Here is a 15,067-nt window from a genome sequence, read left to right on the forward strand (position 1 = left end):
TCGGCCCGGCCGAACTTAGCACGCTTTTACTTGTTTTTGCTATGATTCTCCCTGACTGGTATTTGAACAGACAACCTGACGATTGTGAGACGTATGCGATCCATCTGTGTTACGCGCCTTTTTCATTACTGAAGGCTAACACACATTCTCTTGTGTGACGATTTTGAGTTAGCGTCTAAAACAACAACACCAACAAAATCTATTTTTTGATTTGTAACAATAACAGCTGCTTATGAGAAACTAATTAGCAAAACATGAATGATAGAAGTCCGATAGTAATGTATTTTGTTGTTTTAAATCATGAAATCTCTACAAACTATCATACAATTCTGGAAGGGAGTGAGAAAGTCACTCCCAAATGTTTGGAGGGACATGGTACCTGCATGTTTGTACATGTAGAGGCGCATGTATGCATGAATGTACATTATTGTAAATACTAAATACTCGCATGTACGGAGTATATATTGATAATGTCACACTTCAATTAAATGTTTCCACTTTTTCCATTGGCAAGCAAGCAGAGGTAATTTAATTCGAGACTTTAATTACTTTTATCGTAAGTGTAAGTGCATGAGTAAACTCGTGTCTACCTCAATTTATTGTACTTTACATGAGTACATTCATACGCACCAGAGAGTCTTGTAAGAGGAATACACATATGATATTTATTTGTTAATGGCTGGCTACTGCGAGAAAGGTTATTGCAAGTAATGGCACGTAGCTATTATGAAGTCGGAGGAATGTCAGAAACTTCATTTAATTATTAATTTTTTTTTCAGGAGTACAAATCCATTTATATAACATGAAATATTGGCAAATATGATGTGTTGTTCAAGCCATATTATACATTTGGTCTATACACACATCTATCGGCTGGAACTAAGAACTTATCCACATTAGACGATTTTCTGGAATAGAGTAGTATAAAAGTCGTATGAGGCCGATCTAATCGAGTCAAGTTTTTCCATTTTTGCACAGTGGCCCACGCAGTAGTTGTTCATCGATTATTAGGTATTTCGACTTTGAAAAAAAATTTATAAAATGTTTAACTAAATGTATCATTGTTCATTTTGATTGTAGGATTGCTTAAAAAACATAAAAGCCATAACTTATATATTTTATTAATATAAAATTTTAGAATTTAAATTACTGTGTTCAGCTGCTTTAAGTTGCTGAAGTGATTAGAGTAGTCATTCATTCATTATTATATATTTATGCTTAAACATTTTTTTATAATATTTAAATTTAAATGTAGTTTAATAGTCAAATAAGGTTGTTGTTGTTGTAGTAGCAGTGTGTGGTACACTGAGGCGGCAGCCCTTGCCGATGAAGGAATTCATCGGGTCAATCCGGTACATACAACCGGCTGCCATGGGATTAATCAAATAAGGGCTTAGGGCTTGGCTAATATTTGAGCAAATAAATAGAAAAAATGCGGTTTTCAATTATGTTGGCTAATTTTTTTCGAGTTTTTGGCAAAATTTCGATATTTAGACAATTTTCTGGAATAAATTCGTATATAGAATAGAGGCTAAGATTTATAAGATGTCGTATGAGTCCGGTCTCATCGAAACAAGTGTTTTCATTTTTTCACAGTGCGGTTTTCGATGATGTTAGCGATGATTTTTTGGCAAAATTTCAATATTTAGACGAGTTTGTGGAATAAATTCGTATATAGATTAGATGCTAGGCTTTATAAGCTGTCGTATGAGGCCGATCTCATCAAGGCAAGTGATTCCATTTTCGCACAGTGGTCCACGTAAAATGCGGTTTTCGATTATGTAATGTAGGCCTTTATGGATTAGAAACTAGACTTCATAAGCTGTCTTTTGAGACCGGTTTCTTCGTATAAACTTTTTCCATTATTGGTTCACGCAAAATTGATCTTTCAAGTCTTGTGGCGCATTTTTTCACGTTTTTCCCAAAAATTCGATAGTTTGACGATTATTTGGTATATATACCTATTTGCATTAGAAATCAGACCTCATAAGTCGTCGTTTGAGACCGGTTTCAACGTATCAACCCTTTACCATTTTTGCACAGTGGTCCACGCAAATCGATTTTTCCAGTCTTTTTGCGGATTTTTTTTTTCTAGTTTTTTTCAAAATTTCTATAGTTTGACGTTTGTTCGGAATAAAGGCGTTGTTGGATTAGAAACTAGACGCCATAAACTGTCGTTTGAGACCGTTTTCAAAGTAACAACTTATTCCATTTTTGTACAGTGATTCACGCAAAATTTATTTTTCAAGCCTTGTTGTGGATTTTTCCTAAAAATTCGATAGTTAGAAGATTATTGGAAATATAGGCCTATTTGATTAGAAACTAGATTTCATAAGCGTCGTTTGAGACCGATTTCAACTTCAATCCCATGGCAGCCGGATATACGTACCGGATTGACCCGATTAATTCCATCATCGGCAAGGGCTGCCGCCTCAGTGTATTACACACTGCTACAACAACAACAGCCGGTTTCAACGTATCAACCCTGTTCCATTTTTGCACAGTGGTCTATGCAAATTTATTTTTCCAGTCTTTTTGCGATATTTCTTTTTCAAGTTTTTTCCCAAAAATTCGATAATTAAAAGCTTATTTAGAATATAGGCCTATTTGGATTAGAAACTAGACTTCATAAGCTGTCGTTTGAGACCGGTTTCAACGTATCAACTTTTTCCACTTTTTCCACAATCGTCTAACAACTTTTAAAATCTTTTTGATCTTGTTAGAGCATGTTATTGATATTAAGGTAAATAAATTTTAATATTCATTTACCTTATTATTTGCTAGATAGTTGTTGTTGTTGTAGCACAGTGTATGTACACTGAGGCGGCAGCCCTTGCCGATGAGACTCCATCGGGTCAATCCGGTACGTACAACCGGCTGCCATGGAATTGTGAGATAGTATATAGGCTTTTTTGTTGCGCTTGAAATTAATTTAGTATGAATAAATGATTTTTTTTAAACTTAATTTAATTTTAATTAAGTGAAAACATTTTTACAGTGATCTGCTATTGCCAGCAATAGAGGGCTGTTAAGTTAATGGTTTGCGTCTCTACTAGTTATATTCGGAATTTATCTTCATCCACATGAAGAATTTTGGGTTTAACTGGGTATTTTTATAAGTTCGTAGGACCACAATGCTGCCCCACTGACCAGATTGACTAAGAAGGACGTTTCATTTGATTGGTCAGACAAATGTGTAAATGCTTTAGAACTCGAATTCGAGCGATAACAAGTGAAACAGTTCTGGCTATTTATGATGATAACGAAAACCAAGAACTGCACACAGGTGCGAATAGCACAGGACTTACCGCAATTCTCATACAGGTTGAAGATGACGGGTCGAGAAGACCAATTGCCTATTTTAGACGATAATGCAGTGATTCGGAGAGAAAATGCCATGCATATGAATTGGAGGTTCTTGCCCTAGTTGAAGTGTGATCACAACATTTTACTGTTTACACTGATTGCTCTGATATTTCGAGTATGAAAACCACCGGTGGATTCACGTGTGTCGCGTTAGTTGTTAAAGCAGCTCGAATATGATTTAAACTCTTCCCATCGTCTGGGAAAGCTCAGGCTGGGCGGCACCGGTTCTTGCTGAAATACTGAGTGCCTATAATGCTCAATATGACAAGGCGAGTTTTTGGCGCCTTTAAATTACCTATGGCCATTACGTTACCGCAGCTATCGATTCTATGGACCGGAACGAGCTAACTGATCTTTAGGTGTTTGACGAGGATTGCTACCTTCACATGCAATGTGGCTTCAACAAAATGATCTGTTGGTCATTCTAAATGGTTTGCGATGGAGAATTGTTCGACAACGCCATGATGAAGTTTGACAACCATTTAGAAGATAGTGCAACATTTATGGTTAAGACGAATAAGGGACATTGAATCGTGTGTCGAATGTTGTTTTATCTGAGAACCGAGAAAGAATAAATGCCAGCTTTATGGGATGGATATCCCATGGAAATCTTTTGAAGTGATTCATATGGATCACTTGGGTCCTATCATCAAAAGTCGACGTGGAAATTGAAGATTGTTGATGCACGTTACTTTGCGATTATTCCTGTTCGATCAACGAAGACGCATCCAGTGCTGGACGCGCTTTACCAGCTGACACAAAACTTTGGTTTGCCAAGGCGAATAGTGACTCATCGAGGAACAGCTGTCTTCGGTATTTGCCGATTACTGTAAAGAGAAAGAACGATATTCAACAAATCAAGGTTTCTGTACGGACACCCCGAGAGAATGGGTTGGCCGAACGGGTGAACTAAACTATGTTGTCTTTCCTGAGGACTTTAACGAATTCCAAGTACTGGAACATCGAACTCAGACATGTCCATGGACTACATGGAAGAACAATACGTCGTTCACTGCTACGACTAAGTATTCACCAATTGTTCTCATTTTCGATTTTCAACTACGAGACATCAGTGGTAACAAACTTATATCTGAGATTGCTGATAACAAGAAAATGACGGCCCAAGAAAACGCCGAGAGGATGCCATGAATAACATCTCAGCAGCCAGAGAGGTGTGGAAAGCCAGGTTTGAAGCGAAATATTAACCACCTTTCCAGTGCAATGCCGAGCACTGGGGAATCTAGGTAACCCTTATGAATTACACATTACGACAACTCTGGACAGCTGTCAAATCCGATGAAGATGGGTGCAGTCGTTAAGGAAGAAGCATCTCAACCGAGCTCTGCCATACTATTTTAAGTCTTCATTAAACCTTTATCCCATTCACCCATCCTTTGACACATACCCTTCTGAGTACCCAAAGTAATTTTGCGAGGATAACATGGATGTATAAAGTAATATGATTCTTTGTTTTGTCTAAGGTCATGTACGGGATTGCGGGAAACTATTTTTGGGAGTACCGTTTTCTGATTTTGTGAATATTAAAGTGTTCCACCTTTACTAAAATGTTCCTGCACTCTTATGTAGTAGGTTTTCAATTTCTAGGTCAAGTAGAAATCCACAAATATTATTACCGCGGATATCTGAAAGTGTTGCGGAACGATGTTTTGTAGTTCGGGTTGCAAGGATTTGGAATACGATGACTATTGAATTACGAAATTTTTCACCCGCTCCATATGCTTTTAAAGGGAAGCTTAATAAGCATACGAGGTCTGACGAAAAATATCCGTTTTACGTATGTTCGATTTTGGCATTTTTTTCTTCCTGATATGTTTTTGTTATTGTTGTAGCCACATATTCATGTGGAGGTGGTGATCCTCGTCAAGCTCCATTGGTTATATAAAGGCGCCAATAACTCGCCTTGTCATATCGAGCAATATAGGCACTCAATATTTGTGCAAGAGTCGGTGCAGTCCGGCCTCTCACTGAGACTCTCCGCTCGATACCGCTGATTGTCCGCGACTGTCGTTGCAGCTACTCCGTATTGAGCATGTCACCATGGCCAACGTATGTTCTTAATTCTATAAATTTGAGTAGTTTATATATAGTAAATTAAAATAACTGTAATTTAATTTGACGTAACTATATTTTGTATAATGTTTGTAATATTTAATAATGGGCGTTTTTGGCTTCTTTATTATATTAATAAAATGGAAGGAAAAATGTCTAATCACGCAGTGTTTTTGAAAAATTATGTTAATGCAAAATATATGTCCTTTGTGATAAAAGGATAAAAATACTCCGTAACGCCCGTTACAAACAAAGCTTTAGTTTTTTTAAGGTTACGTACGTTACGCTAGTTTTGATGGATGTTACAGTTTCTATACTGGCAAAACCTATGCAAGCATTTTATGGTTTGTTAAAGGGGAAAAAATTGCGCAAAGTTCATATAAAGTGAAACCTTTAAATATATTTGTTCAGAGGATTCGTATATTTCAGTGAAAATGTTTCCCTTACAATGGAATTCTCCATATATAACATAATTTTTACTGTAACTTGACCCCTATTCGTACAGAATCTCTCCGTTCAGATTCAAATTCAAATTTGTGCATGAACATTCCATTAAGAAACTTGGGCAAACTTCTCCCATACCAATGAGTGCTGTCCGATTCAAGTATAAGCTCAATGATAAGGGGCCTCCTTTTCATAGCCGAGACGGAACGGTGTGCCGCAGTGGAAAAGTTTTTACATGGCTGCCATACCAAATGGTACAGTACCTCCCAAATGTCCCCAGCATTAGGAGGGGATAACCACTGCTGAAAATTTATTATGATGTTCGCGCCAGGATTCGAACCCAGGTGTTCAGCGTCATATGCGGACATGTTAACCTCTGCGCCACGGTGGCCTCCAAAGTTTCCCGTTCAAAATTATTGTATCACATATCTGCTACCGCCCAGCAATTGACACAGAATAATGGTTGCCCGAATTTCTTCTTATCATTCTAGAGTTCTGAAAAGGCGCGGATTTTCTAACTGGCCCCCCTAGTTCAATTTTTTTGGTTGTACGTTGGCTTCCATTGTTCTGTTGTTTCTGCTGTCTTGCACCTTACTAGAGCGTATTTCTAGCTATGTTTCGCCATCTTATTTTTATACCTTCTAGAGCGAACATAATGGACTTAAGGTCTACGAGTCAAGCGATAGAGCCCTCCAACACAACCTAACCTCCATCCTCACTGCTGTTGGTGAACTCTTTAATGCCATAACACCTGATAAATACAGAGCTATGAGGTCAAAGTCAAAAATCATCTTCCTAACGTGTGTTGGTTGTTCACGAAGATAGGACGAAAATGAAATCAAATATCAGCATGTATTAATTAATTACCAGCACTCAATAACGTAATTGGTAGGACACAATGAAAAGGACAACTCCGAAGAACTTACCTAACATTGTAAGATTGACTAGCGCCAGTACACCAATCGGCATGTTCGATATCCGAAGAGTTCTTTGTTGCATTGTCGCAAGGCATTTTGTCGTCTCGTTCTTGCTGCGCTATGTCCGTCTGTCGGCACTCTTTTGTGACCGTGTTGTGAGGTGCTGTTGTTGACAAATGCCTTTGTTCCACCACCAGCACCACCTCCTCCTCCGACGTCAGGTTTCGGCTCAACCAATTTCACTTTGTTAAGTAATTAAGAAATAACGCACAATGCGAGCGATTATTAATGTTTTTTTGTTTGTTTATTTATTTTTTCCATTCATGATTTGAAGTGCTTTGTTGTAGTTGTTGTTGTGCTGGTTTTTGTTGTGGCAGATTATTTATACTCTTGTTTTCGCTTAGCCCGCTGTCTCACACAGGATGCATTTGCATTGTTTCATTTCTTTTGATCCAATTACAAATTTGCAACTCGAATGCATAGGCAAACTGTTATGAATTATTTTTCTATAATTAAAAGGATGAATATTAAGTATTAAAATATTCAATTTATGTTGGTGTGAGTGTGTTGTATTTTGGAGGTGCTTTAGATTTTTAATTTTAGCCTTTAAAGGCCAACACCGTTGTCTGTTTTAGCTCTTTGAATGATGTGTTACGGCACGGATTTCCCGATGTGCCAATTGTTTTTCACTATCTTTGTGTCTTTGTTATGATGGATAAATTTCCCCCACATCCATTGGCGTATTTTCGCTTTTTTCTTTCAATGATGATGACACATAACTCGGCCGAAAAATACGTACGTTTCTTCTTTTTAACGTCACTTGTTCACTTCTTTTATATTATTTATGTTTCTGCGTTTGTTACATTCGTTGGCATTCCTTGTGCTTTGCAGATTTTCACAATTTTATTCGATTTCCACTTTATGTGGCCAATTTCATTCGAACGGTGTGCGTAATGTTTGTGTGTGCGTATGCATGTAGCATGTGTGTTTGAATCTAGTAAATTGAGTTGCCCAACGTGTTGTGAAGAACGTGGGCAAATAAGCCCCACAAGAAGCATTACACAAAACAAATAAAGGGAAAAGGCAAAAGGAAGCATATACCGAGTTGCCACTGTTTTGTAAAATTGTTATAATTTTAAAGGATGTTAAAAAAATACGTCAAAAATGAGGTATTAAAAGTATAATTATAAAGGGTGTTTCGACAGCCAGCACTTGATGTCTGCTTAGTTTGGTTGGTCATTTTAAAATTAATAGGCTTATTGTGGACATATGGTCCCAAAGACTGCAAAAATGGTGAAAAATGTTCGAGTTGAGGCACACCTTTAAAGGCTGGTACTATGCAATTACTTTTGAAACACTACAAAAATGTCAATGATAACATAATACTACTCCAGGTGCGCCAGAGAATCTTACTTATTTGAAAGATCAATAAAAACAAAAGCATCTTTTGCGCATACACTGATTAAGTCGATTTTTGAAATTCTTGTACACTCTTTGCAGCATATTCATCAGTATGTTGGCAATGACCGATCGACATAAACCAGAGATTTTAAATAACCTCATTAAAAGATATCACACGGTCTCGAATCTGGAGAGCGTGTCGGCCATTGACTCTGAGAGAGATGAGGCGGTCAGTGAAATGTTGTTGCAACAAATTCATTGAGTCTCTATCTTTCTAAAAGCAAACTCTTTCGATATTTTCCTGGGTTCTGATGTTCTGCTGAATTAAATTTCTGGGTTAAGCGACACTTCCACACTCCCGAAATTAGTCAACTCACGGAAGAATCAAATTACGCGCTGGACGGAGTCTATTAGTAGGAATTTTAAAGCGAGCGCCGAAGGCACGTCGCGTAGCAACATGTGAGCGACAGGAATACAACTTGGTAAATTCCTCTCAAGATGCGCCCACTATCGACTCCCTCCCCACCCAGCACACCACTGAGGAGTTTTTTTTTTAATTTTTTCTTCAATATCTATTTTCTAAATAAAAGTAACCGCGAAAAAAACATAGTTTTTAAATGCGAAAAGCAAACATTTAGTTGGGTACTCTGTTTTACTTTCGGAATAGTTGTGAATTATAAGAAATTTATTGTACCAGAACAATCTAGCATTCATATGAGTCCCGTGGCTGAATAATAGAAGGTTAAGTCACTTTATGTTTGATGTTCTAGTTGGCAGCTCACGTGAACAACTATCAAACTCCATACAAAAAAAAAACATAGGGTAGGTGCCCCTAAGACCGGCATGTACCAGTAGTCGGCACTTTTATTTTTTTGAACTCAAATAACTGAGCATATGTAAAACTTTCTGTTAAAAAAATTTCAATAAACGTCAATACTATACCACGGCTCTTCTTGTGAACGAAAATATTAGAGCGTAGATTGCAGATTCAATCTCCGGGTTTGAATCCCAGCTAAGAAATGCGAAAAAAATTCATTTAAATAATATAATCACGATGCAGCCTCTTAAAATTATAAGCTAAACATTTGTACAGATTATTTTTTTCTTAATGGTCGTTTAAAATAAAACAAGCAAAACGTATTATACTAAATTTTTAAGCGACTATAACGAAATTGGCAACCTTTATATGTTTTTGAATGTTGTAAACGTGTACGCGCCCAATTTTAAGAAGATCGCTCCATAAATGTACCCACAAAAATTGGTACAGATTATTTTTTTTCTTAATGGTCGTTTAAAATCAACCTAGAAAAACGAATTGTGCCTACATTTTTAAGTGACTATAACGAAATTGGCAACCTTTAGAATGTTTTTGAATGTCTATGCGGCCAATTTTAAGAAGATTGATCTAAAACAAATTTGGTGCGCACAAATTTGGTTTAAAAAATACACCATTTATTTGCTTTTGAAGTTTTTTTTTCCAAGAAATCGGTGTATATCCAATTATTGTTCATATTCGGCGCATATATCTAGGTCTATAATACACCTCAATACAACTCACTATTCCAAGATATTTTATGAGCTCAAGAAGTTGCTCACTTACAGAAAGGAGCTTGAAATGGCTACGACAACAACAAGAAAAAATAGTTGCCCGTAAAATTTAAATCAAACAAAAACTACTTGAAAGTTGTATCTGGTCCGTATTTTGCGTAAATATTAGAATTTTTAGGAATTGACCACATACCATTTTGGTAAAAACTGACCTACATAAAGAAGGAAATCCCCACTCAGCGAATACACCAACAAATTCTGTTAAAGTCATGCTCAGGCTTTTCGAATTAATTATTAGGAAAATACCTACAAAATTTTTAACGCATTCCCGGGAATGCGAATATGCCCTACATCAAACGGATTTCAAAGCCTCCAAGCATCACCAATTCTTAAGGCAAACCAGAGTAGTTCTGGCTCAATTACGTTCCGGCAGATGCAGCCGCCACAATTTCTACAGAACTAGGATTGATGCCGACGTGCAAGATGTATGTCCAGATTATAACCAGGGACCGCACGATACACGCCACCTGTTTCACTGCCCGGCCAGACCCACTCGACTCAGACCCAGATCCCTGTGGACGCACCCCATCTTAGTTGCAGAGTTCCTTGGTCTTGACACTCAACAGAATCAAGCAGACGAAAGATAGAACACAATAAACTGCTACAACAACAACAACCAATTCTTAAGCGATGTATCAGAAAACTTTGGACGGGAGCTTGTCAGGAATTGCAATCCCCAGATGCAAGTATGTGGCTACAACACGGCTTGTGGAATGCTCCATATACGGGGTAGCTGCAACTGCAGTCGCTGACAATCAGCGGTATCGAGTGGAGAGTCTCAGAGGCGGTCGGCACGGGCTCTTGCTTAAATACTTAGTGCCTGTGATACACGCTATGGCAAGGCGAGTTGTTGGCGCCTTTAAATAACCAATGGGCCTAACGTCCCGCGGCAATCGGTCCTATAGACTGGAACGAGCTTGCTCACCTATGGAGCTTGACAAGGGTCGTTACTCCAATATTGTAACTCTCAATTTTTCGATGTGTTTAACTTGCTGTCTTTTTCTTGAAATTTTGTGGCCGGGGAGCAAAAGGCTGTAGGTAACTTTTATATTATTTTTTATTTTAGATTTAACTAGACCTTAAGAATTACTCAGGTAATATTTTTATAGGCCTTATACGCTTCTTATTACAAAGAATGGTTAATAAAATGAAATATGAATGTGGCTGCACATTCATATAAAACACCAACCAACCATTAGTTGTGTTTTACCATAGAAAGCAAATAGACCCAGACGAATGCCCTATCAACTACATTCTGGAGGACTTGTTTCAGAGTGGGTATTGTGTTCACTCTTCACAGTGAAATCATTTTCTATCACAATTACTTTTTTTGATAATACATTTAATGGGTTGCCCAAAAAGTAATTGCGGATTTTTTAAAAAAAAGTAAATGCATTTTTAATAAAACTTAGAATGAACTTTAATCAAATATACTTTTTTACACTTTTTTTCTAAAGCAATCTAAAAGTAACAGCTGATAACTGACAGAAGAAAGAATGCAATTACGGAGTCACAAGCTGTGAAAAAAATTGTCAACGCCGACTATATGAAAAATCCGCAATTACTTTTTGGGCAACCCAATATAAACAAAAAGGCATGAAATGTAAGAAATGTCCTCATTATGTTAGAGGTAATTTTCATAAAATTTGTTCATATGGTTCTGAAGCATGGGTACTTGTGAAAGCAGATGAGACAGTGCTTGGAGTATTTGAGAGAAAGATTCGTCGTAAAATATATGGAGCAGTTTGCGTTAACGGAGAATATAGGCGACGTATGAACCACGAACTGTATGACGGCGATAGCATTGTTACACGCATCAAAATACAACGGCTACGTTGGCTAGGTCATGTCGTCAGAATGGATAAACAAGCTCCAGCAAAGAAGTCTTTTGAAGGCAAACACGGTGGTACACGCAAACCGGGAAGACCAAAAGCCCGATGGAAAGATCAAGTTGTGGGAGACACCTCGAAGCTTGGTGTCAGAGATTTAAGAATGAGGCAGAAGATCGAGGCGCTTGGATGCTATTCTACGTTCGGCTAGTGGAACAAATATTCTGTAGTAGCCAATTAAGGTAAAAAAATTTTCATAAAATCATTAGGATTTTTGTAGAATTTAAAGTAAAGTAATCGTGAAAATGTTGATGAGGCACGACTTAGTATCCACCTTTTGGAATAAATACGGATATTTCTTAATTATTTACTTTTTGCGATAGAATGTATTTGAAAATAAAAAAACTTCTTGATTCTGAAATTTAAAAAGAATTAAGGAGGCCTAGAGGGGAATACATTTATAAACACCGTCCCGCACATGACATACCATTTACGCTAGGAGACTTTAGTGCCAAGATAGATTTTAATAGATGGAAGGCATCACCCAGCGTGTACTTTGATACGATTAACAGTGGCAACGTCGTCACACAGCTCGCGGTTCATATGAACTTCCGACAAACTTTAAACAATTTTTGTTTTTTGTTTTATTAAATTGGTAATACATTTTTTTTTTTTTTTTTTTTGAGGGGAAGGTACATTTTTTATTCCAGTCATAAGTGTTGACCAAACAAGCAATTAAGCTTATAAGTAATACTTTCCACAATGCTTTCAAATAGAAAATATGAATCTCCTTTTCCTTATCTAACTCAATTTATCTTAACTGCTAAAAATATTTTCACAAATCGATAAGAAATTCTGCTAAAAATATTATCACAAATCGATACGAAATTCGTATAAGAATACTGATCAAAATATTCATTATTGGAAGGTTCGGAAAGAAAAAAATGTGCACCTATGGACACTTCCGGAGCTGCCTCCCTAATATTACATGTCCAACCCTATTCGAACAGCAGTATAACACAAGGCAAACAGACACAACCTTAACATAGTGATGACGATGATGATGATAACAACAATAATGATGATGAAAATGTCTGAAAGAAAGGGCGTGCAATACTAAGAGAATCTATACTCGAGGAAGCAGCAGCCTAAATAAAATTTGTTTTTACCAAAGGAGAACACAAACAAAACTATTTAAAAAAAATCTATTTCAAATATTTATCACTTCGATCATCTCAAGTGCCGAGTCAGTACACTTTGATTTTGTAGAAGCACTAAAAATATAACAAAAAAAAAACACACACACACACGCATACAAACGTTCGAAGCAAACCGAAGCACACACGGCTTGCGAATCTCGAATTGTTTTGTCTAAACTGTTTTTCTATACATTAAGTTGTTTTTTATTACACTTCATTCATACGTTAGCTTTGGATTATAGTATGTAATTTCTTCATATTTCAATTTACATTATTTTGCTTCCAATTTATTATTAATGAAAAAAAAACACTAGTTAATTATTAGTCGAGTTTTAGTCAACAGGGATTGGTTAGTTGAATGCGATTGATTTTGATTCTACTTTTGGGTATTGTTGACAGTTGGTTGCCAGAGTTGTTTGTTTGTGTTTTTTACGATTTTAATGGAATGAAAAAAAAACGACAAAAGTGCGATTGTATATGTGATTGTTACTCGATTATTCGATAATTCTTGCCCGACTTGTACTATCCGAGACACCGACTATTTGTTTGGTTTCTGTTCCAATGACGATACAAAAAGACACGAACCCAATCCAATGTTATGACTGCATTGTTTATGGATAGTTCAAAAGGGCGGGGGAGATACAGAGAACCGATTTCATGAAAGTCAATTTATAACTCAATAAAGCGTCATTTGTAATCGATAGGTTCCTAATGACCTGTTCACATTTAAAGACCAATCATCCAATTTTGAGCAAACACATGTTATCGATATTTTTATTTTCGTATTAAAAGGCTGGCACTATATTAATTTTTCACAGTTGAAACACACAAATCTTTTACGGTTACTTTTTTGAAACACTACAAAAATCTCTATGAAAACATAATACTTTTATGAATATTTTTTCATAATTAATAAAGGAATGTCCTACTGAATGAAACAAGCAATTTTTGCTTCAAAATCTATTATCTCAAAACAAGTAATCACGAAAATACGTCGCGAAAAACGAATATAGTGCCAGCCAAAAGGCTGGTATGCACCTCAAACGAAATTTTTATTGACATGAGAAATGTGTTAACATATCCCAAGTGAAGTTTTCGTTGCTGAAAATTGAAGATACGCAGCTCAAATGAAATTTTCTTTGTGTAAAGGCTGGTACGACGTTTTTTTTGGGGAAAAATTTCCCTAAATCGTTCTTTCAGTTGTTTGACAAGGTTACTACATTTGTTTTTTTGGGTTTCTTTGACCAATTTACGTACAAAAATTAATATGGCGCCGACCAATTTATCAGCTGTTTACGTACATGCTTACACACACAAGTTAGTGTGTGAACCGTACTCAAATGCAAATATGTTGTTGCAATTTCAACCAGAACCCACCCCTTCGAAATTAATAAATAATGGAACACAAAACTATTTGAAATGAAACAAATTCTGCTTTAATTTGTAAAAATAATTACATTTTGTAGTATTTTCGTTGGTATTAGTTAAATAAGCACAACTTTCCAAAAGCCTTTGTCAGCATCTTCCACTTGTATAATGTTGTTATAATAGCAAGACCAAAAGCACAACACGTTCTTTCGTAATCTTTATTACTTTGTACACATTTATTGTTATAGCTTGCTATGAAGGAAACATTTTTTATTTATATAAGAACTATATTTATTTACATATATTTATGTACAAATTCTCTCTTATTTCTACATCCATAAATAACTAATTGTTTTCCACCCCGAGTAAGAACATGCGAGCTGCGAACTATGATTGTGCTATTCTTGGACGTCGTGAAATGTAAATTTTTCCTTGATGAATAAGCAAGTTACAGCGAAACGAACAATTTTCAATTTTCCGTTTATTTTTTTATAATGAGTTCGCCATGAAAACCGAATATAGTACCAACCTTTACAGGTTAGCATAATAAGCCTTTGGGTATTTTTTCTTGCAAATATGAATATAAGTGTATGGTTATATAATGCCGTGCAACAGGATTAACTTAATAAGGTTAAGCCAAGCGATCAGCCGACATTCAATTTTTTTTTTAATTTTTGACAGTACTTGGCATTAAGGATGCCAACTTGTTCTCTTTTTACATTCATTCTTTGTTTGCGATTTATCCTATTTGATCACACTATCAATCGGCAGATTTGACATCCTTAATGATGTTTATGGGGCCTATCCACTTTATGTTTTCGCAAGTGACCTTCTATTAGTGAATCCTGGCCATGCAAAATGAAAT

At 36.3% G+C, this 15,067-nt stretch overlaps 1 protein-coding gene and 1 long non-coding RNA gene across 8 annotated transcripts in view; both read right to left on the reverse strand.

Annotated features, from left to right (window-relative positions):
* LOC106092575 (uncharacterized) overlaps positions 1-13,410 on the reverse strand; it is a 133,879-nt gene extending 120,469 nt beyond the window's left edge. Inside the window, exons 1-3 of one of the 7 annotated variants that reach the window (XM_013259460.2) lie at positions 13,059-13,193; positions 7,597-7,680; positions 6,807-7,303 (exon numbers count right to left, since the gene is read on the reverse strand). In XM_013259460.2, the coding sequence (XP_013114914.1) occupies positions 6,807-6,892 (86 nt within the window). In that variant the 5' untranslated portion in view covers positions 6,893-7,303; positions 7,597-7,680; positions 13,059-13,193. The other 6 variants (XM_013259459.2, XM_013259463.2, XM_013259462.2 and 3 more) reach the window with 6 other exon arrangements.
* On the reverse strand, positions 1,439-5,491 carry LOC106092577 (uncharacterized). Its single transcript, XR_001222184.2, has 3 exons — positions 5,001-5,491; positions 3,309-4,193; positions 1,439-2,267 (listed from the first exon to the last, which is right to left on the reverse strand). It is a non-coding gene; the product is annotated as an uncharacterized LOC106092577 (long non-coding RNA).
* Positions 13,411-15,067: the final 1,657 nt, after the last annotated feature.

The sequence above is a fragment of the Stomoxys calcitrans genome, chromosome 1, assembly GCF_963082655.1.
Source record: "Stomoxys calcitrans chromosome 1, idStoCalc2.1, whole genome shotgun sequence".
Taxonomy (NCBI): Eukaryota; Metazoa; Arthropoda; class Insecta; order Diptera; family Muscidae; genus Stomoxys; species Stomoxys calcitrans.